This window comes from Bos taurus, chromosome 17, assembly GCF_002263795.3.
Source record: "Bos taurus isolate L1 Dominette 01449 registration number 42190680 breed Hereford chromosome 17, ARS-UCD2.0, whole genome shotgun sequence".
NCBI classification, from domain to species: Eukaryota; Metazoa; Chordata; class Mammalia; order Artiodactyla; family Bovidae; genus Bos; species Bos taurus.
In genome coordinates, this window is record NC_037344.1 from 42363952 (window position 1) to 42390126 (window position 26175).

At 38.8% G+C, this 26175-nt stretch overlaps 1 protein-coding gene across 3 annotated transcripts in view; it reads left to right on the plus strand.

Moving 5' to 3' along the window:
• The window catches only part of PDGFC (platelet derived growth factor C), a 253425-nt gene that overhangs the window by 137685 nt on the left and 89565 nt on the right, over nucleotides 1-26175 (plus strand). For all 3 annotated transcript variants that reach the window (XM_024977618.2, XM_002694441.6, XM_005217687.5), the window contains one exon: nucleotides 5139-5334. In XM_024977618.2, coding sequence (XP_024833386.1) covers nucleotides 5139-5334 — 196 coding nt within the window. The remainder of the gene's footprint in view (nucleotides 1-5138; nucleotides 5335-26175) is intronic.

Below are 26175 nucleotides of genomic sequence, written 5' to 3' on the forward strand. Positions count from 1 at the left end.
TGTTTATGTATCAAGGAAAGATTTGGAAATAGATGCAAGTATTACAGAAATGCCTTTTCTGACCCAGTTTGAAAATAACATATTTAGAAATAAACACATCAAAAATCATATAAGACAGCTGTGAAATCTACCACTTTACAGGGACATCTTCCTATACAGTCTTGCCTATGTTAACAGGATCCCGAATTCTGCCGAACTTTAAACCAAGATTGAAGACCCTTTTGTTTACCTCCTTCTGAATCCTCCAGGACTTTTCTACTACAGTCAACTTAAAACATCAGCGTGGAGAAGGACATGGATGGTTTCTCTTTCTTTATGGATCATATCTTGTCCACAAACTTCTTTTTTGATGTTATTTTTTTTTAAATAATATGACTTTTTCAAGTATTAAATTTTTATTGCTTTCCATGATTTTCTTATTCCTATCTGCTTTCCTTCATAATGAATATACCTTTAAAAGAATTATGTGCCAGTATGCCAAGTAGTATAAAACTACTTTGATTTTAATGTTAACATATTTAATTTAATAATGTTTAATGTTAATATACAAATGTGTGATTATTTTTTAAATTAATTTATGTGATTTTTGGCTGTGCGGGGTCTTGGTTGCTGTGCTGGCTTTCTCTAGTTGCAGTGAGCAGGGGCTACTCTCTAGCTGAGCTGTGCAGGCTTCTCACTGTTGTGACTTCTTTTGTTGCAGAGCGTGGGCTCTAGGCGGCAGGTCAGTAGTTGTGGCGCACAGGCTTGGTCTCCCTGTGGCATGTGGGATCTTCCTGCACCAGGGATCCAACCCATGTCCCGCACCTTGGCAGATGGATTCTTAACCACTGAACCACAAGGGAAATCCCTGTAATGATTCTTTATAACTGAATTGATGACCAAGCTGTATGGTTTGCAGGATATCAGTTCCCCAACCAGGGACTGAACCCAGGCTCATGATAGTGAAGGTGCCAAGTCCTAACCACTGAACTGCCAGGAAGGTCTCTTTGTAACTGTATTATATGTGAACATATATAGTCAACAGTTTTACAGTAGTTACATGATTAATCTCCTTTCTTGTCCTTTTTTAATTTTTATTTCATGTTAGTTTTCAGTACTCCTACCTCAAGGTGGATTGGGCAGGATAGGAAAAGTGTTAATTTTAAATTTTAAAATTTACTGTCTGTAAGTATTTTCATGCTAATCCTATCTGGATAAACAAGCCTTATTCTTATTTAGGATGCATTGAAGTAGAGTGTTGCAAATACTTTTATGATTTGCCACCAAACATTTGTTTCATTTCTTTGGTACTTTCTTTGAATATCCTGCTTATTGTTTAGGAAAAGCAAATGTTCAGTAAAGTAGTCACAAAATATGTACTTGTCTCAACCCTGATATCCTAGTAAAGTTCTATGTTTGGAAAGATCATTTTTAAACAACAGAACTACGAATGCAGTCTTATTTTGGTAGATCCTAAATGTTGTTTCTTTTTTTTTTTTTCTTGTTGATTATAGGCTTACTTGTTTGAGATTTACATAAACTGTTGACAGTCATGTGCAAATCATATGTATTTGGTGGCAAACCTCACTGCATTCCAAGATGATTTGGAGGGAGCAGCAATTTAACTTAAAAGGAAATTTACAATTCTTTTACCACAAATAAGGTCTAGATTTTCAGCCTTTAAATTATGCTTAATTATAGTTTAATGAAATTGTGAACTATAAAGGAAAAAAAGATGTAAACATAATTTAAGTATATACATTTTAGTTATGGGCTTTTCTGACTGCAGATATAAAAATAGAATTCAGATCTTTTAAATCCACAGTTTTCTAGATTGCATATGAAAGCATAAACACAGCTATATTTGTAAAGAGTATCTCAGATGACATAAAGCACTTTTTTTGAGACAGAATGGGGTAAATAATACATTTTAATAAATCTGATTGGAAAAAAATTAATTCATTAAAAAAAATATTAGTTGCCAAAATGAGAAAGCCTCTTAATATAAACTACTCTAATCCACCTCCATAGTATGTATGTTATTGTATTAAAATTTCAGAGAGTGGAGAAATATCTCTTCTAAGAGAAATCTTTGAAAAAGAGGATATATTAACTGAATTTTAATAGCAAACTGTCATTGATTTATTAAAAAATTTGTCAGTATAGAGAATTCAGCCAACTTGATAGATCCTTCTGTGACTCCTAGCGACCCCATGGACTGCTGCCTACCAGGTTCCTCCATCCATGGGATTTTCTAGGCGAGAGTACTGGAGTGGGGTGCCATTGCTTTCTCCCTTATAATAATTACTGGTGCTAAATTATGTGCGTAGGAGAGGTATTGATTATTTCATATATATTAATATAACCAATGGCCAATCCAAGCATTATCCCCCCAATAAGACAGAATCTACACAAATTATAAGTGTAATTATAAGTAATAATTAACTTTTCCAATTTAAAAATTTCATGGAACTTAAAGGCCTATTTACATAATATGACGATATTCCCCATCACATGCACTGTATATATTTGAAGGAAATCATATTTGTCTTTATCTTGTCTTAGACAATATAAAATCAGCTTTAGCAGAAGCATTGTTGAAACAGCTGGGTTTAAAAGAATGAAAAAGCTGCTTTACGAACCATAACTACAACTTGTTACTATTATGTGAGGTATTTTAACAAGAAAACAGGTATTCTTTAATCCTAACCATATTCTCACTAATAAATAATCCTTAACATTGTCTTTTGAATTCTGGAAGTTTCTTAGAGTGTATTATTTAGTTGCATTTTATCAGTTGAAATACGTATTTTGAGTTATATAACTACTAAATGACAAGTTGCCAGAATTACTGTAATTGCCATTGAGAAACAGGGACAAAGAAACATACTTCCAACCGAAATAGCTTTGTGCACAGTAGAAGATGTGTTAGTCATCTACTGTTATGTAAGAAATCCCCAGAAACCTGCAATTTTTGCAAAACTTCCCTGGTTTGCTTTCAGGTGTGAAGCTCAGAAATTCAGGTCTGGGAGACTGGGCTTTTTCTCTGAGTTTTTACAAGACAAAAACCAAGGCATCAGACAGACCTGATTTCCTTTCTGGAGACTGGTAGAGACACTGCCTTGGATTCATCCAGGTCTACTGAGGCTTTAGGATGGAGCCCCCTCTTATTCAGTACCCCTCAGCTGTCCACATCCTGAGCATGCAACCTCCTCCCTTTCCAAGGCTGGCAGCACAGAACTCCCTCTACAGTCTCTTTCATACTTTGAATTTCTTAAGATCAGGAAGCGCCCAGCTTCTGTTCAGGGCTTTTCCTGTTTAGGTTCAGCTCCCCCTATAATCTAATTTATGATCAATTCAGAGTTAACTGATCTGATCATGGGAGTAATGCTCCATCCTTTTCACAGTTTCTGGTTGAAATCAAGGCAGGGGTTCATGCACACATGAAAGACACAGGGTGGCGGGAGATCACCTTAGTGTCTGCCTTCCAGAGCAAGAAGCGAGGTTATTGGTGTGAAATCATGGGCAGAGTGAATGAAGTTTAAATACTGAAGAGGCAGTTGAGCACTAGAAGTCCATTCCATTGGTTAAAAGGGAATTAAGATTAGTAGATACACAAAACTGTGTTTAAAGAGATAAACAGCAAGCACCTACACTATAGCACAGGGAGCTGTATTCTATATCTGGTAATTACCCATAGTGAAAAAGAATCTGGAAAAGAATATATAACTGAATCACTTTGCTGTATACCCGAAACTAGAAACTAACACAATACTGTAAATCAATTATATTGCAATTTAAAAAAAGAGAGAATTAGGGTTTGGAAGTGAAAGAATCAAAGAGGAAAAGGCAGAAAACTATAATAGAAAGAAAAAAAGAAGAGAGAAGAAAAATGTAATTTAGTATAAAATGTCATATGACCTAAAAGGCCTTAGACAAATCTGTATTGCAAAGTTTGATGAAACATATCTAAAAGGAGTCAATAAAATGAGGAACTTTTCATATTTCCACAAGCAACTACATGTATGTTGAGCCTGGAAATTGGGAGAAGGACAAATAAAGGGAAAATGGTGCTTATAAAGTAATGATATTCTTCTCTCTGTATAATACCACAAATACAAAATTCAGTCTTATGAAGCATATCTCTTAGTCATGACAGCAGTTAAGGTATTGGTATAGTTTAAAATGACTGTTCTGGCATTATGAGTGCATCAAAGTTGAACAAAAAAGTGTCAGGTATTATGCCGTGCACAGTACTTTGTGTTCATGGTCCAGTTCAAGCCTTTTAAATTGTTTTAGAAATTGAATTAAAGATTGTTTTAAAGGTTTTTGTGATTTTTTTTTTTGCTTTGTTTTGCTTTGTTTTGTTTTTACTAGGATTTAGCAAACTTAATGGATTGAATCTTCATAACCTGAAAGGGCACAAATATCTTACTTCTTAGATTTTGTTTTTGTAGATTAACAGCTGCTCATTTCCCAAATATTGTCATGTGTTTCCCCTCAATATCAACTCTTAAATGGGTGGACATAAGAACAATTTTGTCTCTATGCACTTGTGTATAAAATAGATAACCAACAAGGACCTATTATATAGCAGAGGTAACTGTATTCAATATTTTAAAACAAAAAAGTATCTGAAAATGTGTATATACATACATATATAGCAGAATCACTTTGTTATACTGAAACTTTGTAAATCAACTATTTCAATTTAAAAAAAAAGAACACTTTTTTCTTAACAATACTGATTTTCCTTACCCCTCATTTCTCCCCAATAATCTAATCAGAAGTAAGAGATATTATTAACAATGTATTTTGGCATTTCAAAATGTTGCCATGCCTAATAAACTTGGAAACTATTTTATACTGTATTTGCCTCTTAGATATTTAAAATTTAGGTTAGCCTTTTAAAGTCACTGAGAAGCCTTGCAACATTTCTTATAATTTCTTATCTTTGTAGACTGCTGATAATTCCCATATAAGATATTGACATGACTGCTTTGACCTCATTTCTTCTTTCAAGGTCATTTAAGGGTTGAGATCATTTAGTAATTACTTTGGACTTGTATCAGATACTTTTTTTCCTGAAGTTATTTTGAAACCCATAATTTTTGACATCTATTCTAAGTGTGTGTCTTTGCTTCTGGTTCTACTTTTAGGTGTACAAGATCCCCAGCATGAGAGAATTATTACTGTATCTACTAATGGAAGTATTCACAGCCCAAGGTTTCCTCATACTTATCCAAGAAATATGGACTTGGTATGGAGATTAGTAGCAGTAGAAGAAAATGTGTGGATACAGCTCACATTTGATGAGAGATTTGGGCTTGAAGACCCAGAAGATGACATATGCAAGTAAGTTATCATACTTGAAATTCCAACAAAGTAACAACTGTTACAGTCTTTCAGGATGCTTCATTCTGAGTGTGTGATTTTTAAATGCCATCTTTTGTCCTCTTATATTTTTCTGATCATCCAAGAAATTTACATCCTTGTTTAAGCTATGTTTCCATCTACTTCTGAAAATAGTTTGAGGTAATGTATGGCAAAAAAATGCATATAGAGTAAAGCAATTTAAAATATAGAATAGAGTAAAAAACCAAATAAAGGAATGTAAGTTGTGCCAGAGTTACCATTAGTGCCAAAAATTTTACTTTTAAACTTCCTCATAACCAAATCAATACAATAAACAGTAAGCTATTAAAAGAAAGAATAGTATCCATGGATATGTATTACCCATAGCATCCTATATCTACAGGGACACACACAGATACACACACACATACACACACACACACGGGACTCATAAGTTTGAATATCATAAGAAAGAAATACAATTCTGAAAGCAGAATTAGAAATTTAGATTTGTATTATAGTTGACTAGGTAGACATTTATCATAATTCTCCTAGAAGCTTTCATGAACTAAAGTCAGCTGGAATATTTCACCCATGCAAAAGACCACCTACCGTATGTCATACAAATATTACTCTTTAAATCCTATGTGAATACACTTGTCAAGGTTGGGTGGTCTTATGGAAGATTTTTCACTTCATTGGCATTTGTATATCATGAAAATATTTTACTTGAGCTTCTTCGTGAGGGTCTTTATTTTCCCTTTGATATACAAGTTAAAAGAGAATTTTCGCTTTATGGTATATTACAGATAAATATTTCAATACAGATAAAATAAACTTTATACTTCACTGTCATCACAATTTGTATCTTTAACCTTTGTATATGTAGTTACTTTTTTCCAATTTCTTCTTTCTGTGGATAGCCACATTTAAGGTTAATTTTTCCTCTAACATCTCTAAACTTAAGCCTGGAAAACAAGAAGTTATTCTAGCTATTTTTGGAGATGGTGCTATTCATCCCTTCATTTTATAGATAAGCAAATGGGCCAGAGAAATCAAATAGCGACCCTGCATCTCATTCATAGTTTGTAACTCAACACATGCTAAAGTCCATTTTCCTAACAATCACAGAAGTGGTTTTCACCATTCTCTTCTGCACCTCTTGCCTTCTTTTCATGTGGAGTATTCCATAATGTTGTAGAAATTGCAGAGTTTAAGATCTGGCCCTCTTTGCAAAGTAGCAAGTTAACCTACAGAAGTCTCGTGGCCTGTGACCACAGACGGCAGGCTCGAGGTTCCCAGGCCCAGGGTGGGTGACAGTGGCAGGAGTTCCATTCCCACAGGGCAGTGCCAGGAAGGCCATGTTATACCTGGGCGCCTGACAGTGTGTGCCAGGAGAGGTGGCGGGGTGTGTGCGTGTGTGTGTGTGTGTGAGTGATGCATGTTGGTAGTTAGATCATAAAAATAAACTTGTCCAGAATGCCCCTGTGACTCAATTTCACTCAGTATGAGACTTAAGAAAAGTTACTCTTCCAGTAGTTCTGAAATCCTTTCCTTTTGCATCTCCTGGATTTCTTATTATTCCTGCAAACATAAATCATTTTCCTAATTTTTTAAACCTGGTCTCTCAATTTTCTAAATAATTTTATCATGTGTACTTATCTCCCTATGTATTATCCTATAATTTTAAATATACTTTTGTCTGTTTTGAAGTATCTATCAATGTGATAATACTGTGTGTTTACTTTTATGATGATGTGCATGTGAAAACAGCAGAACTCGGCAACATGAGGTTTTCCAAGTTCATGTGGACTCAGAGAGATCAGATAGTTTGCCTTCCATGGTGTACAGTATCCATTATATAATTAGGCAACCTTTTCTCTTCTGCGCTGATGAAGCCTTGGCTTACTTCCAGCTTTTCTTGTCCAAAAGTGCAAGAAGTCTTTCTTGGCATTTATAGCTAACAATGGTATTACGTTCTTAAGACATTAATATTTTTAGCTTTATGAGGTAGAGTTAAATTATTTCTAAAAGTGACCAGTTTACAGTTCTACCAACAATATGTGAAATTTATTTTTCTGCATTCTTTGCAAGCTTTTGAACTGGCAATCATTTAATTCTGGGTAGAAGGATACGTATAAAATTATACCTCATTGTAAAATTTTGTTTCTCCTTCCTACCAATGAGATTGAAAATGTTCGTATTGTTATTGGCTGCTCAGAAATCCTTTACTGTGAAATGCCTGCTCGTGACTTTTGCCCAGATTTTACTGAACTCTCTGGCTGTTTAAATTTTGGTTTTCATATTTAAGTCCTTGATCCATCTGTAATTTATTTTGTCTATGAGAGGTTTTTCACTAGGGCATCTGATAGTGTCCTGACACTATATATTTAATAGTCAAACTTTCCTGCAATGAAAAAGGCCAGCTAACTTGCAGGTCAGATTTTGTATCTGATGTGGTCTTTTTCTGGGTTTTCTCTTCTGTTCTCTGGCTTTATTTTGTCCTGCTGTGTACCAAGTTAATACTCCCTTAATTACAGTAGCCTTATAGAAGCTGGGTGATAGGGAAGTCACTTTGTTTTCCTCCTTTTGGAGCATCCTCAGTGTTTTACTTTTCACTGTATTTTTTTTTTTTTTTTACGAACAAGTTCCTTGAAACCTCCTGTTGCAATTTCATTGAAATTGTGTGGTATCTATAGGTCATTTTGAAAAGAATTGACATCCTTATAGTAAAGAATCTTTGTCATTGAGAACTCTGTGCATCTGCAGCTATCTAGGTATTGTTTGTTGTCTGTACAGTTTTAAACTATTCTTTATAGAAATATGAAGCACCATTATTTAATTTCTATGATCTCTATGTGGTTGTACATTTGCTAAGTCATGTCCAACTCTTGTGACCCCATGCACTGTAGCATGCCAGCTTCCTTTCTCCTCCACTGTCTCCTGGATATTGCTCAAATTCATGTCCATTGAATTGTTGGTGCTATCTAACCATCTCATCCTCTGCTACCCCTTCTCCTTTTTCCTTCAATCTTTCCCAACATCAGGCACTTTTCTAATGAGTTGTATCTTTGTATCAGATAGCCAGAATATTAGAGCTTCAGCTTCTGCAGCAGTCCTTCCAAAGAATATTCAGGATTGATTTCCTTTAAGATTGACTGGTTTGATCTCCTTGCAGTCCAAGGGACTCTCGAGAGTCTTCTCCAGCAACACAATTCAGAAGCATCAATTCATTGGCACTCAACCTTCTGTCGGAGAAGGCAATGGCACCCCACTCCAGTACTCTTGCCTGGAAAAATCCCATGGACGGAGGAGCCTGGTGGGCTGCAGTCCATGGGGTCGCTAAGAGTCGGGCACGACTGAGCGACTTCACTTTTGCTTTTCACTTTCATGCATTGGAGAAGGAAATGGCAACCCACTCCAGTGTTCTGGCCTGGAGAATCCCAGGGACAGAGGAGCCTGGTGGGCTGCCGTCTATGGGGTCGCACAGAGTCGGACACGACTGAAGCGACTTAGCAGCAGCAGCAACCTTCTGTATGGTCCAGCCCTCACATCCATACATGACTACTGGAAAAGCCATAGATTTGACTAGATGGACCTTTGTTGGAAAAGTGATGTCTCTGATTTTTAATACACTGTCTAGGTTTGTCATAGCTTTCCTTCCAAAGAGCAAGCATCTTTTAATTTCATGGCTGTAGTCACTGTTCCCAGTGATTTTGGAGCTGAAAAATATAGAATCTGTCACTGCTTCCACTTGTTCCCCTTCTATTTGCCACAAAATGATGGGATAGGATGCCACAATCTTCATTTTTTGAATGTTGAGTTTTAAGCCAGATTTTTCACTCTGCTCTTCCATCCTCAACAAGAGGCTCTTTATTCCTCTTGACTTTTAACCTACTATTAGAAACGAAGATCATGGCATCCGGTCCCATCACTTCATGGGAAATAGATGGGGAAACAGTGGAAACAGTGTCACACTTTATTTTTGGGGACTCCAAAATCACTGCAGATGGTGACTGCAGCCATGAAATTAAAAGATGTTTGCTCCTTGGAAGGAGAGTTGTGTCCAACCTAGATAGCATATTGAAAAGCAGAGACATTACTTTGCCAACAAAGGTTCGTCTAGTCAAGGCTATGGATTTTCCTGTGGTCATGTATGGATGTGAGAGTTGGACTGTGAAGAAGGTTGAGCGCCGAAGAATTGATGCTTTTGAACTGTGGTGTTGGAGAAGACTCTTGAGAGTCCCTTGGACTGCAAGGAGATCCAACCAGTCCATTCTGAAGGAGATCAGCCCTGGGATTTCTTTGGAAGGAATGATGCTAAAGCTGAAACTCCAGTACTTTGGACACCTCATGCGAAGAGTTGACTCATTGGAAAAGACTCTGATGCTGGGAGGGATTGGGGGCAGAAGGAGAAGGGGACGACAGAGGATGAGATGGCTGGATGGCATCTGACTCGATGGACATGAGTCTGAGTGAACTCCGGGAGTTGGTGATGGACAGGGAGGCCTGGCGTGCTGCGGTTCATGGGGTCGCAGAGAGTCGGACACGACTGAGCAACTGAACTGAACTGAACTGAGAATGGTATTATCTGCATATCTGAGGTTGTTGATATTTCTGCTAGCAATCTTGATTGTGGCGATAATTCATCCAGCTTGGCATTTAGCATCGTATACTCTGCATAGAAGTTAAATGAGCAGGGTGACAATATACAGCCTTGTCATACTCCTTCCAAATTTAGAACCAGTCAGCTGTTTCATGTCCAGTTCTAACTGTTGCTTCCTGCATACAGGTTTCTCAGGAGATAGGTAATGTGGTCTGGTATTCCCATCTCATTAAGAATTTCCAGTTTGTTGTGATCCAGACAGTCAAAGGCTTCAGAATGGTTAAGGAAGCAGAAGTAGATGTTTTTCTGGAATTCCCTTGTTTTTTCCATGATCCAATTGAATATTGGCAATTTGATCTCTGGTTCCTCTGCCTTTTTTAAATCTAACTTGTACATCTAGAAGTACTTGGTTCACTTACTGCTGAAGCCTAGCTTGAATGACTTTGAGCATAACTTTGCTAGCATATGAAATGAGGACATTTGTACAGTAGTTTGAACATTATTTGGCTTTGCCCTTCTTTGGGATTGGAATGAAAACTGAATTTTCCAGTCCTGTGGCCACTGCTGAGTTTTCCAAATTTGTTGATATATTGAATGCAGCACTTGCACGACATCATCTTACAGGATTTACAATAGCTCAGCTGGAATTTCATCACCTTCGGTAGTTCTGTTCACAGCAATGGCCCACTTGACTTCACACTCTAGGATATCTGGCTTCAGGTGTGTGACCCCACCATTGCAATTATCTGGGTCATAAAGACAGTTTTTGTATAGTTCTGTGTATTCTTGCCACCTCTTCCTAATCTCTTCTGCTTCTTTTAGGTCCTTCCTGTTTCTGTCCTTTATTTTGCCCATCCTTCCATGAAATATTCCCTTGATATCACCAATTTTCTTGAAGTAATCTCCAGTCTTTCCCATTTTATTGTCTTCCTCTGTTTCTTTGCGTTGTTTGTTGAAGAAGGCCTTCTCATCTCTCTTTGCTCCTCTCTTGAACTCTGCATTCAGTAGGGTATATCTTACCCTTTCTCTTCTCTTCGCTGCTATTTTTAAAGCCTCCTCAGACAACGTCTTTGCCATCTTGCATTTTTTTTCCTTTGAGATGGTTTTAAATACTGCCTTCTGTACAATGTTGTAAACCTCTGCCCATGGTTCTTCAAACACTTTGTCTACCATAATTAATCCCCTGAATCTATTTGTCACCTCCTCTGTATAATCATATGGGATTTGATTTAGGTCATACCTGAATAGTCTAGTGGTTTTCCCTACTTTCTTCAATTTAAGTCTGAATCTTACAGTAAGAAGCTCATGATCTGAGCCACAGTCAGCTCCAGGTCTTATTTTTGCTGACTGTGTAGAGCTTCTCCATCTTTGGCTGCAAAGAACATGATAAGTCTGATTTCTGTGTTGACCATCTGGTGTGTACATGTGTAGAGTTGTCTCTTGCATTGTTGGAAAAAGGTGTTTGCTATTATCAGCATGTCCTCTTGACAAAACTCTGTTAGCCTTTGCCCTGCTTCATTTTGTACTTCAAGGCCAAACTTGCCTGTTACTCCAAGTATCTCTTGACTTCCTACTATGATTCAAAGGACATCCAGTCCCCTGTGATTTAAAGGACATTTTTTTTTGGTGTTGATTCTAGGTGTTGTTAGGTCTTTTAGAATCAGTCAACTTTAGCTTCTTCGGCATCAGTGCTTGAGGCATAGACTTGGATTAGTGTGATGTTGAATGGTTTGCTTTAGAAATAAAACAAGATTATTCTGTCATTTTTTAATTCACTCCCAAGTACTGCATTTTGGACTCTTTTGTTGACTATGAGGGCTACTCCATTTCTTCTAAAGGATTCTTGCCTTTATTCAAATAAAGGTCATTATAAAGGTCAAATAAATGGTCATTTGAATTAAATTTGCCGATTCCTGTCCATCTTAGTTCACTGATTCCCAAGATTCCGATGTTCAATCTTGCTATCTCCTACTTGACCACATTCAGTTCCCTTGTGTCTCAGCTGGTAAAGAATCCACTTGTAATGTAGGAGACCTGGGTTCAATCCCTGGGTTGGGAAGATCTCCTGGATAAGGGAAAGGCTCCCACTCCAATATTCTGGCCTAGAGAATTCCACGGACTGTATAGTCTACGGAGTCGCAAAGAGTTGGACATGACTGAGTGACTTTCACTTCACTGGACATAATATTCCAGGTTTCTATGCAATATGGTTCTTATGGTCTTTAGAGGTGGCTGCTAAAATCCCCTTTTAAAAATTACATTTCTAATTGTGTATTGCTGGTGTAAAGTAATGCAATCCATTTTTTTTTAATTTTATTTTATTTTTAAACTTTACATAATTGTATTAGTTTTGCCAAATATCAAAATGAATCCATTTTAGTATCAATCTTACATCTTGCAAACTTCCTAAGATCTTTGTTTAATAATTATTCTGGAAATTAATTTAGATTTATCCAAAAAATGATATGGTTTTTGAAAAAGATTTCTTTCTTCCATTCAGTTCTTTCAGACTCTGTTTTCTATTTCTTATTATGTTATTGAACACACGCGGAGATGTCTCTGACTTCCTGGATTTATTTAAGATTTATTTATTTATTTTTATATTTCTTTATTTTCGACTGTGCTGGTTCTTCATTCCTGGGTGTGGGCCTCCTCCAGTGGTGGTGTTGCACGGGCCTCTCATTGCAGTGGCTTCTCTTGTTTTGAAGCCTGGGCTGTATGGCGCGTGGGCTTCAGTAGTTTCAGTGCACAGGCTTAGTTGCTCTGTGGCATGTAGGATCTCCCAGACCAGGGAATCGAACCTGTGTCCCCTGCTGTGGCAGATGGACTCATTAACCACTGTACCACAAGAAGAGCCCTGGCTTCTTGATTTTATAGTTTGCTTCTTTAAAAATAAAATTTAAAATTTGGAGTAACTTTAGACTAAACAGTTCTACAAAGATGATCCAGAGAGTTTCCATATCCCCAGGTTTCCGCTCAGTTACATCTTATGTCATCACCGCATAGTTGCATACCTAAGAAGCCAGCATTCGTACAATACCATTAACTGAACTGCACACTTACACTGATGGCAGCAGGCGTTTTCACTCTGGGACCTTTTTCTGGCTCAGGATCCTTTCCAGGGTGATCGTTGTATTCATTCTTCAGACCTTACTTAGTCTCCTCCAACCTGTGAGTTTTTCCTTTTTTGTCTTTCATGACCTTGACAGTTTTGAAGAGTAGTGGTCAGGTATTTTGTAAAAGAGTCCTTGATTTAGGCTTTCCAGGTATTTCCCTATGACTATGCTGAGGTTATGGGTTTGGAGGAAAGGTTCCAAGGAAAGGTGATGCTCTTCTCCTGTTGTAGCGACGGGCGCAGCCTACCGACTTCACTCATCACTGATGCTGTTAGTAGTGATCACTTAGGTTGGGCAGGCGTCTCCCCTGGTGAGAAAATACATTTCCCTTTTATATGCTAGTTTTTGTTGGTATGTGACTAAGACCAGCCCATGTTCCAGCAGACAGTGACTGTTACACATCCTGGAGAGGGGAATATATACATAAATTATTTGGAATTCTTCAGTAAAGGAAAATTGTGCCTTTTCCTTCCCTGCCTTCTTTCCTTCCTTTTTCTCTTTATTTCTTCAATCATTTGTATCAGTATAGACTCACAGATTTATTTTATGCCATGTGTTATAATTCAGTGCTATTTTTATTTACTTTATTGTTGACATTGTTTCATCTTTGGCTGCTGAAGGTAGAACTTTTGTCGTTACACAACAAAATTGAGTATCATATTGATGAAATTTTCTTATATTATTTGAAGTATTTTGTTTATTGTTGTTGTTGTTTCTTACTTTTCTAAGAGGCATTTCCCCCTTGAGAAACGTTTTTTATTCTTTTAATTCAACTTTCAAAAATAAGTTCCAGACATAATGACATTTTATACTTCACCATGTGTCACCTAAAAACTAGGGTATTTCCTATGTGTTTTCAAAACCAGTGTCACATGCAAAAATGTAGCATTAATATAAAACTATTACCCAATGCATAGTTGATTTTCTCTTGTTTCCTATGATCCCAAAATGTTATCACTTCTTTATATTCTTTTTCTCTTATCATGTTATGACTCAGCAATCAATCAGTGATTCTCGTTGGTTATCAGAAATCTTTTCATGCCTTTTCTTGGTTTTCATGACATTGATATTTGTGAACAATCCAGCCCAATTGTTTTGTGGAATGTCTCTCAATTTCATGTCTGTGTGTGCCTTCATAATTAAGTCCTGCTGAAAGATCCTGGCCAGAATGTTCTGTAGGCGACATTCTGTAGAGTGCTTCTGACTGTTCACACTGCTTGCTTATTGCATATCCACAACATGATTTTGCTTTCTCAATCCTGGGTTTCATACATCCTGCCAAGTTTGATAATGTGGTATTTTTATTTTTGTCCATTTGAGGGTGTTTTATAACATCCATCATTTTCTTATTTTAAACTATAGCTCATATAGAAGTATATCGTTCATTTTTCATGTTAAATGCGTGAGGCTTTTTAAATGTATTTTTTATTGTAGATTTCTAAATTAATTGTGTTTTGGATAAAGAATATGGCCTGTCCATGATTATTTGAAATTTAAGACTTGACTTCCCTGACATGAGGTTTTTTTAAGTTTCCAAATGTACTAGTCTTCCATTGTGGGTACAACAGTGCATGTTATGTACGTTACATCAATTTTGGCAGTTGTGCTGATCACAACATCTGTATCTTTCCTGATTGTGGTTTTTTTTCTGATATACCAATTCCCCAGAGATATGTGTCAAATTCCCCTAATAGAGAATAAAAGTATTTATCAGTTTCATCCTGTAGAACAGTCCACTCTTATTTTTATATGTTATTAAATTGGGCCAGTTGGCACAAGCAGGCTCAGGCACCTGACCTTGTTTAATTTCTTTTAGTGTTTTGTTTTGACTTCGAAGTCTGCTGTGCCTAATATTGATATAACTGTGTCAGGTAATTGTGGTGGTTATTTGCATGACACTCTTTCCATTCTTCTACTTGGAATTTCCCCGTGCCCTTGTGCATGCGTGCATGTGTGTGTGTGTGTCTTTTGTTTGTCTCTTGTGAGAAGAACATAAGCAACTTTAAAAAGAAAAATTCAGTTATAAAGGCTTTGTATTGGGGATTAACATATATACACTACTATGTATAAGATAGATAACTAAGGAGAACCTAAGGAGCACTACTCAGAGCACAGGGAGCTCTACTCAGTGTTCTGTGGTGACCTAAATGGGAAGGAAATCCAAAAAGAGGGGCTGCATATATATGTATAGCTGATTCACTTTACTATACAGCAGAAACTAAACTACAGTATTGCGAAGCTACTTTACTCCAATTTTACAAAAAGGATGTTAATACAGAATGACTTGTCTGATATAAAAATTGAATTATGAGCATATTTAAGAAAACCTTTTTATTATTATCACTTAGGTACTTAATTTAGCACATTGGTTCTGATTATGCAGACTTTAGATTCAGTGCTGCTGGTTCTTCTGTGCATTCCATTTACCCTTATGTTGCTGTTTCTCCCTTTCCTTTCTTGCATTCATTTAGTTTGTCTTCTTATTCCAGTTTTTTTTTCTACTGTCAATAATTTATACTAAAAGTGTGCACCAAGTTCCGCGGTTAAATGGTTACCTTAGAAACGCATATGGAACTCCATATGGAAGGCTAGTTCATGTTTACCTGACTTTCTCAAATAGAAAATTACCTGAGAACACTTGAACTTCCCAGGAACGCTGGCTGCCTGCCTCCCTGCTCTCAGTTCGCTAAGCCAGTAACACAGAACTGCACTTATTGCTCAGCATAGTCACAGGGATGATCTTCTTGATAAGCTCCAGCAGGGTCTGGGAAGGAAACACAAAACCAGACTTTGTTGAGGATTTGAAGTTTGGTTCAGAATGGATTTATCAGCCTTAGATTGGATTAAGAGTCGGGTAAGAATCAGGACATAATAGTTCAAAATTGATGCAAACAAAGCAGGGATTTTTAGGCTTGAGTTCCGTAGTGCTAGATAGTAACTGCTGGTGCTTTCAGTTGAAGGAGTTAGTGGTTCTTTGGGGGAAGTTCTTGTGATGAACCGGAGAAGGCAATGGCAACCCAACCCAGTACTCTTGCCTGGAAAATCCCATGGGTGTAGGAGCCTGGTAGGCTGCAGTCTATGGGGTCGCTAAGAGTCAGACACGACTGAGTGACTTCACTTTCACTTTTCACTTTCATGCATTGGAGAAGGAGATGGCAACCCATTCCAGTGTTCTTGCCTGGAGAATCCCAAGGACGGGGGAGCCTGGTGGGCTGCCATGTATGGGGTCACACAGAGTCGGACACTACTGAAGTGACTTAAACAGCAGCAGCAGCTTGTAATGAACAGGAAAGTTATTTACCTTGGAAATAATGAAGACAATAAAATAGTGATGCCCTGTTACTGTAACCACTTAGCTGGGTGGTTTCATCCTTATTGTCCACTCCTGATTAGTATGTGTTTGTTCCTGAGAATATTAGTTTTGTATTTTTTAATGTCACCAGTAAAACATTTGTTATTGTTATTTTGTATCATTAATAATTCCTTAGCTATTATATGTGCCTAAGTTTGGTGCCAATAATTGCTTCTTGAATTTCAGAATTTTGGTGGTAGGATTAGTTTACTTATTTAAGAATTGCCTTTTTGAAAGTCTCTTAAATGAAGTTGGTAGTAAATACTCAAGTCTTGTGTATTTGAGAAATTCCTCTATTTCACCTTCATTCTTGGAAGTCAGTCAGACAGGATATAGGATTTTTGGTTGTCTGCTTATGTTTTCTCAACAGTGTGAAGATGCCACCTCCTGTCTATGGCTGTTGAGAAATTGTCCATCAGTTTAATTGTTGACATCTAGCTGTAGTCTCCCCTCAAGGGGTAGATTTTTCAGAGTGACAGGGAAAGATGGAGCAAGGGTCCAGCCTTGGGTCCTGGACTACTTGTGACCCATTAACCTCCCACCCCAGTCATCCATTGCCATTGCCCACAGAGAGGCTCAGCAGATGCCTACAGGGCCCAGAGTGTATTCACCTCCCCGAAATCTTGGTTCCTTTTCTTGTTTGTACTTCAGAGAATTTTATTTTCTTGATGGTTCAGGACTGCGTCAAAAACAATGATTTTCTTTTCATCATTTCTTCAACAATTTTTATTGTAACACACCAAGGGGAGTTTCTCTGCCTGACTTTGTCCACCAGGGAGCTGGAAGTTGCACTGTTTCCAGCAAAACCAAGTCCCTCCTAACAAGGCATAGTATTCTCAGGTTCAACTACAAAGTTGAATTTTTTAAAATGACCAGATGGACTCTTCTCCAAGACAGGACTGGAGAACTAAATTATAGATGTGTCCTGGATAAAATTCACCTCCAGAATTTAAACTGCCTCAGTGTCAATATTCTCTCAAGGCTGGATCATAGGAGAATCCAGAAAATATGACTCACTGTTTCAGAGGCATCTTTAAAACAGGGTAGCAGGATGAGGTGTGTGACTTTGACCCCCATGGCCTTTCTGGCTTCTCAAATCATCTTTTATTTAAAAAGAGAGAGGTGGGGGGAGTTGTGTTTTTATGCTACTGAGGGTTGACATTACTACTGAGAACAAAGCAAGTCAAAGGAAAGTTAGGTTTTGTTGATTTTCTAGCCTGAGAAGATGTTCAGGCAACATGGTGGAAGGTGTTGGTGTGTGTGTGTGGGCATGCACATGTACATACTTGGTGTAAAAATTGCCAAAATAGGTCTTGTCTTTCAGTACTGTGTATGCATATGTGGTTCTTTTATGAGTGACACATGGTGTCCTTAAGAAGGAACTCTTGTAGTGGAATAGTCTTAACATTTTTTTGTTTGTTAATCTGATGTAAACAATTTATACAGATTGGTGGTACATTATATTTTACAAAGAGAAAGACCATAAAGGACAGAGTGTGGAAGAGAATGGGGTGCCCAGCAGTGCCTCTGTATAACTGAATCATTTTGCTGTATAGCAGAAATTAACACAACATTGTCAGTCAACTACAATTCAGTTTTAAAAAATAGTGGCTCTTTTCCACCAAAACAGCTGAATTTCTTTTGGAAGAAATGCTATCATCCAGTGTGGAAAACTGTGAATGATAAAAATGCTAAATCTACTAAACGAACACATTTTTTAATATTTAGAATTTAAGATGATCAAAATGGTTAGTTTCCTTTAAAATGAAAAAGAAATATTTTGGACATTTTCCCTCACTTCCTGCTGTTCATAATAGCATCAATGTGGCACTGTGGTTTGCTCATTTATTTGCTGTCAATCCAGTAGGCACTGGCTGAGCCCTGTGGAAGGTGTGTGGGAGTGGTGTGGGGCAGAGGTGAAGAGGAGGTAACTTGTGTCCTCAAGGAGCTCATAATCTGTTTAGACACAGACAAGTAAATAGACAATTAAAATGAAATGCCGCCAGTCTCAGAAGATGGTAAATAGAGAGCACAGTTATGACTATAACTGATTGTATTTAGATTGCTTTGTTGACCCCCTTCTAATTCAGACTGTAGCTGTGTATTTTACTAGCCACAGTCTATAAATAATTATTATTAATTTATTATGGAGAAATTGGGTGCACAAATTAAACTTCCCATGCAGACTTCAAAAACTCATTTTTTCAGAACTAATTTTTTAATATATCCCCATAATAGATGTAACTTTCAAGCATATGATATATTTCTTAAGTTAATTTTACAATGACAGTGCAAGCTCTAGGTGATAAAATTTTAAGGAAAAAGGGGTATTTTGTGAAAAGGAATAAAGTTATCTCTTAGTTTAACTGAAATAAAAGAAAAAAATACATTTAGCCATTCATGACCTTGGAAACACATCAATGTGTGTCCTAAGAATTTAGTTTTCAAGCAGAATGTTTTCATGAGCCCCTTAAAATTGTGAAAGAAAGGAAAAAAAGTAGTAGTCACTATTTGGTATAAATGACCTGTGATTTTAGCCCTGAGACATCCAAAGGCACCCCATGAAGCCAGTTGCATACATACCTAATTCCCAGTTGGAGTCTGCAGAACTGGGGCTCAGAATGACTAGCTGAGAATGGACCTCTAATTCGGCATTCCAGTCCTATTCAGGATTGCAAGAAGCACTTAGGTGAGAGAAAAATGTCTGTGCCTTTTTAAGGGGCCCTGTGGGAGTCTTGCTGTGAGATCAAGTTCAGTTCAGTTCAGTTGCTCAGTTGTGTCCGACTCCCTGCAACCCCATGAACCGCAGCACACCAGGCCTCCCCAAACTCATGTCCATTGAGTCGGTGATGCCATCCAACCGTCTCATCCTCTCTCGTCCCCTTCTGCTCCTGCCCTCAATCTTTCCCAGCATCAGGGTCTTTTCAGATGAATCAGCTCTTCACATCAGGTGGCCAAAGTATTGGAGTTTCAGCTTCAACATCAGTCCTTCCAATGAACACCCAGGACTTTTGTCTAATATTATAGGTGATGGTAGGCTTCCCAGGTGGTACTAGTGGTAAAGAACCCACCTGCCGATGCAGGAGACATAAGAGACGCAGGTTCAGTCCCAGGATCAGGAAGATCCCCTGGAGAAGGGCATGGCAACCCACTACAGTATTCTTGCCTGGAGAATACCCAGGGACAGAGGAGCCTCATGGGCTACAGTCCATGGGGTTGCAAAGAGTCAGACACGGCTGAAGCAACTTAGCATGTAGCACACACATAGGTGATGGTATGGGGAGTGCCTACCTCAACCTCTGGCAAGGGGTAAGGGACCCAGGTTTGCTTGGAGCATTTATTATCTGTCCCCAAGACTTTCTTGAACGTCTATCTGTGCCAGTCATGTGCAGCCTGGTTGCCTACACTGGTCACTGCTTTTTGGGGCAAACGGGGTGGGTTCACTGGAGGAGACCACGAGGGCAAATGTAGGGTCTCCTCCACCACCTGTCATGATTAGAAAGTAATCAGTTACCATCCAGAAGGATTGGAATACAGCATGTGTCCAGCCTAAAGAATAGCTAAAACATCACTGCTGCTGCTAAGTCGCTTCAGTTGTGTCCGACTTTATGTGACCCCATAGACTGGACTAAAAACATCACCAGCTGACCAGAACTTAGTGGGTACTCAGTAAGAGCTGGTTAAAATTAGAAGAATTTTAAAGAGGAATAGTCCTCCAAACAGATTTAGACTGTTAAAAATGGGGAAAAATGTGCCTATGATGAGTTGGCCTGGACCATGGGATGCCCTGGAGATGAGGCAGGGATTTGACTGTCCTCGTGGCAGGGTCCACCTGTGAACCCCCAGCCAATGGATTTGGACTCCCTTCTCTTGCTCTCAGAAGTTGAGGGTTTTGTTGCAGAACAGAGTGTGGACCGGTTTATAGATGAGGAAGTGAATATGGCCAAAGCCATGCAAAATAGGTTGGAAGAGACTTTAATAAAGGCGCTTAAAACAGTTGAAGAAATTGTGTTATTTTCAAACACAAAATTCTCTTGTTGAGATTTCCTCAGACCTACTCTTGCCTCATTATCTTCTGTGTGGTCTTATCACAGAAAGCACATTTCTCTCTTCCCACCCCTCCTTTCTTGTGAAAGCTCCATGTGGTTGGAGGGGTGGGGAGATAGGGAGTGTGCCCACGCATGTGAGTGCAAAGAAAGACAAATATCATATGATATTGCTTATATGAAATTTTTTAAAAAAGTGCTACAAGTGAACTTATTTATAAAATGGAAACAGAGCCACAGATATAGAAAACAAACCTATGGTTACTAAAGGGGAAAGTGGGGGAGGGATGAACTGGGAGACTGGGATTGACATATACACACTGCGATATATAAAACAACCAATAAGAACCTTCTGTATAGCACAGGAAACTCTACTCAATACTCTGTAACGACCTACATGGGAGAAGAATCAGAAAAAGAGTGGATATATGTGTACGCATAATTGATTCACTTTGCGGGACACCTGAAACTAACACTGTAAATAAACTATACTCCAATAAAAAGTTTTTAGAAAGGAACTCTACACTGGGATCAATGCTTTGTATTTCGAAGCTACATTCCCTTTTGCCCCAGGGACACAAGTCTGGGGAGGAACCAAACAACCAATTTCAAAATTGCTGACAATAGACAGTGAAAGTGTTAGTCACTCAGTGGTGTCTGATTCTGTGCAATCCCATGGACTGTAGCCTTCCAGGCTCCTCTATCCATGGAATTCTCCAGGCCAGAATACTGGAGTGAGTAGCCATTCCCTTCTCCAGGGGATCTTCCCAACCCAGAGACTCAAACCCAAGTCTCCTGCGTTGCAGGCAGACTCTTTACTGTCCGAGCCACCAGAGAAGCCTGAAAATAAAAAAAATTTATATTAAAGACAAACCATGGAATCATCTAGGATGTTGAATGGCCTCTCTGTTTTAGAAAAGAGATGGACTTCCTCACTTTTCATTGGGATAAGTCAGGGGCAAGGATACACACCAGAGTTTCGTAAAGTCTGGGAATAATACTATAATTCTGCTACAGGAGTGCCAGGACAGAATAAATTCCCCTAATAGGTAATGACATCAGTTGAAAGATAGTGGGATTCATACCAGAAGAGTAACTTTTAAGATTATTTACTTTCAAGTAACCACAAGTAATTAGCTGGTAACCAACTGAAAAAGAAATGTTTGGATCTGTTCTTGAATATTTCAGGGATGAACTTCATCCAGGTTTCGAATGATGCCACCAACTCTGTCTCTTTCTCTGACTCCATGGACTTGCTTCAGTCTCAATCTGTTTTCATAAAATCTCAGAGCAAATCAGGAAAGCACCAAGATATTAGCACTTCCAATCTTTGAATGAGACTGGAACTTTTCCTGCAGAAGTTTTTGAAATATTTTTCTTTCAATTTTATTGAAGTATAGTTGATTTACAATGTTGTGTTAATTTCTGCTGTACAGCAAAGTGATTTAGTTATATGTAGGTATACATTCTTTCTCATGTTCCTTTCTGTTAGACTTTATCACAGGATACTGAATATATCGATAGTTCTCTGTCCTATACAGTAGGATCTTGTTGTTTATCCATTCTATATATAATAGTTTGCATCTACTAATCCCCAAACTCCATTCCATCTCTCCCCCACACTCCTCCGCCTTGGGAATCACACCCCTCTTTGGAAAAGTTTTGATTGGGCTGGTTTGAACCAAGTATCTGTCCCTGGACCAGTTGCTCTAGGAGGAACTAAGAACAGGTACTGTGCTTCCCAGTTGGCTCAAATGGTAAAAAATCCACCTGGAATGTAGGAGAGCCAGGTTTGATCCCTGGGCAGGGAAGATTCCCTAGAGAAGGGAATGCCTACCCACTCCAGTATTCTTGCCTGGCAAATTCCACAGACAAAGAAGCTTGGTGGGTTACAGTCCATGGGGTCAAGAGTTGGACACGACTGAGTGACTAACACTTTCACTTCACTTCAGGAGAAAGTGTTACTATGCTTGGCAAGATTTTGGTTACTTGCCCATCCTGAAATTAAGTGGTGGTTTGTATTGCTGGAGAAATGATTCCTGAAAGCAAAACTTTGTTTTTTCACCAGAAAGTGCTGATGGTGCAAAAATAACCATCTCCTCTCTTGGTGTTAAACCCAAAATGAGTTAAGTGCAGCTTTCAAATGTACACTTACAGTTTTCCTCACCTGCACTTCTGGCCACAGAATGAAGCTTTCTTTAGAGTGGAGACTTTGCCTGTGCCCTTTCAAGCCACTCTTCTGAGTATAGTGAGCTCAGTGGCATAATTTATAGTTTCATCATCCTTTGACCTCTGTAGCAATTACTTTTGTAACTTAGAAAAAAGTCATCATTTCCAAGAGGGCTTAAAATGAAGGGTGGGGATGTGACCAAGTCTGAGATCAAGGGACTCTGCTCTTGGCTAATGAGATGTTTTGATTTTATGTTTTGAAATATTCAAAATCAACATTCCAGCAGAGGAAGAATGGATCCCGTAACTCCCAGAACCATGTCAGCTCACCCGGTGCCACTGTCTCCAGCCCACTATATCTGTTCCCTGTCTTACCTCATCACCCCCTACTCCCAGCATCTCCCTTTCTTGCCTGCGTTCCTTCTCCCACCTTCCCTGTTGATTGCCCCGCTCTGACTTTCCTGCATTTATTCTGGAAGATTCTGAGAGTCTGCACTCCATGAGAATTTGGGGGATATCTGAGCACCCTGCTCTGGGCCTAGTCTTTATTTTCAGCTCCTGTTGTGTCTTCCCTCAGGGCAATGCTGAAGCCTCCTGCTTGTCCAAGTGGCACAATGACTTACACGTGGATAACTTCTGTGACCAAAGAAATACCCATGTGACTAGCTAGCTATCTAGTAATCCATCTGTATCATTTCACCCCGAAAGAAAAACCAAGCAAGAGCAATACAGCACCAATCATTAATAATAAAAGATTTCTATGTGGACAAGTCTTAGATACTCTGCGCTGGTCTTTCTTTTCTTAACATATTCAATGTTTTATTGGGCTTTTTCGGTAGTTGTATCTTCAGTATTAAATTCTTCTTATTATATTGCTTTATGAGCTTTCAAATGGCATCCTTTCCTCAGTTCCTGTAGCTGTGACTCTTGGGGAGCTAGACTGTGCTCAGTTCCATTTAGTGGACAGCCTGAGTTATAAAGAAGTCAACCTTTAATTTTTTTAAAATGTTTTTACTGTGGTAAAAGTCACATAATATGTAAAAAATGCTATTACGTGCTATATTGACCATATTTAACTGTACAGCTCAGTGGCACTAATTCCATGTTGCGCAAATCTCACCATCATCCATCTCCGGAGCTTTTCTCGTTCCTAACCTGAACTCTGTCCCCATTAAACACTGTCACCATTTGCCCTCTCCACCCCCACCCCCAATCCCTAACCTCTACAAAAGTAGTTTCAGATTCTGTGCATTTGACGGTTCTATGTACCTCGTATAAGTAGAATCGAATTTCATTTGTCTGCACCTGATGTGAATTGGAATGCATTTTTAAGGTTGACTTAATATATGTCCTACAAATAGATTGCACCTTATTTTTTTACCCCCAGTGCTATACAGTATGCTCTCATTAGTTATCTACTTTATACACAGTATCAATAGTGTAGGGCTTTCCTGAAGCCTCAGTGGTAAAGAATCTATCTGCAGTGTAGGAGACCCAGGTTCAATCCCTGGGTTGGGAGGAAACCTGGAAAAGGAAATAGCAACCCATTCCAGTATTCTTGCCTGGAAGATCCAATGGACAGAGGAGCATGGCAGTTTACAGTCTATGGGGTATCAAGAGTCAGACATGACTTAGCAACTAAACCACCACCACCACATCAATAGTGTATGTATATCAGTACCAATCTCTCAATTCCTCCCATCCTTCCCTTTCCCTCTTGGTGTCCATACATTTGTTCTCTGTGTCTCTGTCTCTATTTCTGCTCTGCAAATAAGTTCATCTGTACCATTTTTCTGGAACTTCCCAGGTGGCACCAATGGCAAAGAACCCGCCTGCCAATGCAGGAGATGTAAGAGACATGAATTGGATCCTTGAGTTGGGAAGATCCCCATGAGAAGGGCAAGGCAACCCACTCCAGTGTTCTTGTCTGGAGAATTCTTTGGATAGAGAACCCTGACGGACTACAGTCCATAGGTTAACAAAGAGTTGGACACGACTGAAGTGACTTAGCAGGCAGACACCATTTTTCTAGATTGCACACATATGCATTAACATACAATATTTTCTGACTTACTTCACTCTGTGTAACAGTCTCCAGGTCCATCCACATCTCTACAAATGGCACAATTTCATTTCTTTTTATGTCTAAGTAATATTCCAGTGTATATATGTACCACATCTTAAAGAAATCAGTCTTTACTGTTGGACTCTGTGGGAGAAGGCAAGAGTGGGATGATTTGAAAGAACAGCACTGAAACATGTATATTATCATATGGAAATAGATCGCCAGTCCAGGTTCGATGCATGAGGCAGGGTGCTCAGAGCTGGTACACTGGGATTACCCTGAGGGATGGGATGGGAAGGGAGGTAGGTGGGAGGGTCAGAATGCGGAACACATGTACATCCATGGCTGATTCATGTGAATGTATGGCAAAAACTACAACAATATTGTAAAGTAATTAGCCTCCAATTAAGTTTTTTTTTTTTTTTTTTTTAATTTAAAAAACGAAGTCAGTCTTTAAATAGGCCACCTCCTCTGCTTTTGTAGGACAGAGATACTGGCTGAGGATTTATTTCTAGTTGATGGATGGAATTGTTTCTAAGTATTATTTGATTTCTCCTCTAAGGTTTCTGCCAGAATGAATCAAGACACATAACTTTCACATAATGATTGTTGTTTTGCTATGCAATTAACAGATAAAGGTTAAATTAAGATATCACAAAACCCTCTCAAGTTAAGCTTAAAAGATTTCATTGCACCTAATTCACATATGGGACTTCCCAGGTAGCACTAGTGGTAAAGAACCCACCTGACAATGCAGGAGATACAAGGGATCTGGATTCAGTCCCTGGGTGGGGAAGATCCCCTGGAGGAGGGCATGGCAACCCACTCCAGTATTTTTGCCAAATAATCCCATGGACAGAGGAGCCTGTCAGGCTAGAGTCCATAGGGTCACAAAGAGTTAGACGTGACTGAAGTGAATTAGCATACATGCATGCAATTCACCTATGAAGGTAGAAAAGGGAAGTTAAGGACTGCTTCTCAGTCTCCTTCACTGTGTTGGTTAGGCTGACACCTCTGTTTTCAGCAGAAGGAATGATGTGACCATTTATCTCCTGGTCCGTGAATATGACATGAGTGATACGTGTATGTGAATATTCATTTCAGTTCAGTTCAGTCTCTCAGTCGTGTCCGACTCTTTGCGACCCCATGAATCACAGCACACCAGGCCTCCCTGTCTATCACCAACTCCCGGAGTTCACTCAAATTCATGTCCATCGAGTCAGTGATGCCATCCAGCCATCTCATCCTCTGTCATCCCCTTCTCCTCCTGCTCCCAATCCCTCCCAGCATCAGAGTCTTTTCCAAAGAGTCAACTCTTCGCATGAGGTGGCCAAAGTATTGGAGTTTCAGCTTCAGCATCAGTCCTTCCAATGAACACCCAGGACTGATCTCCTTTAGAACGGACTGGTTGGATCTCCTTGCAGTCCAAGGGACTCTCAAGAGTCTTCTCCAACACCACAGTTCAAAAGCATCATTTCTTTGGCACT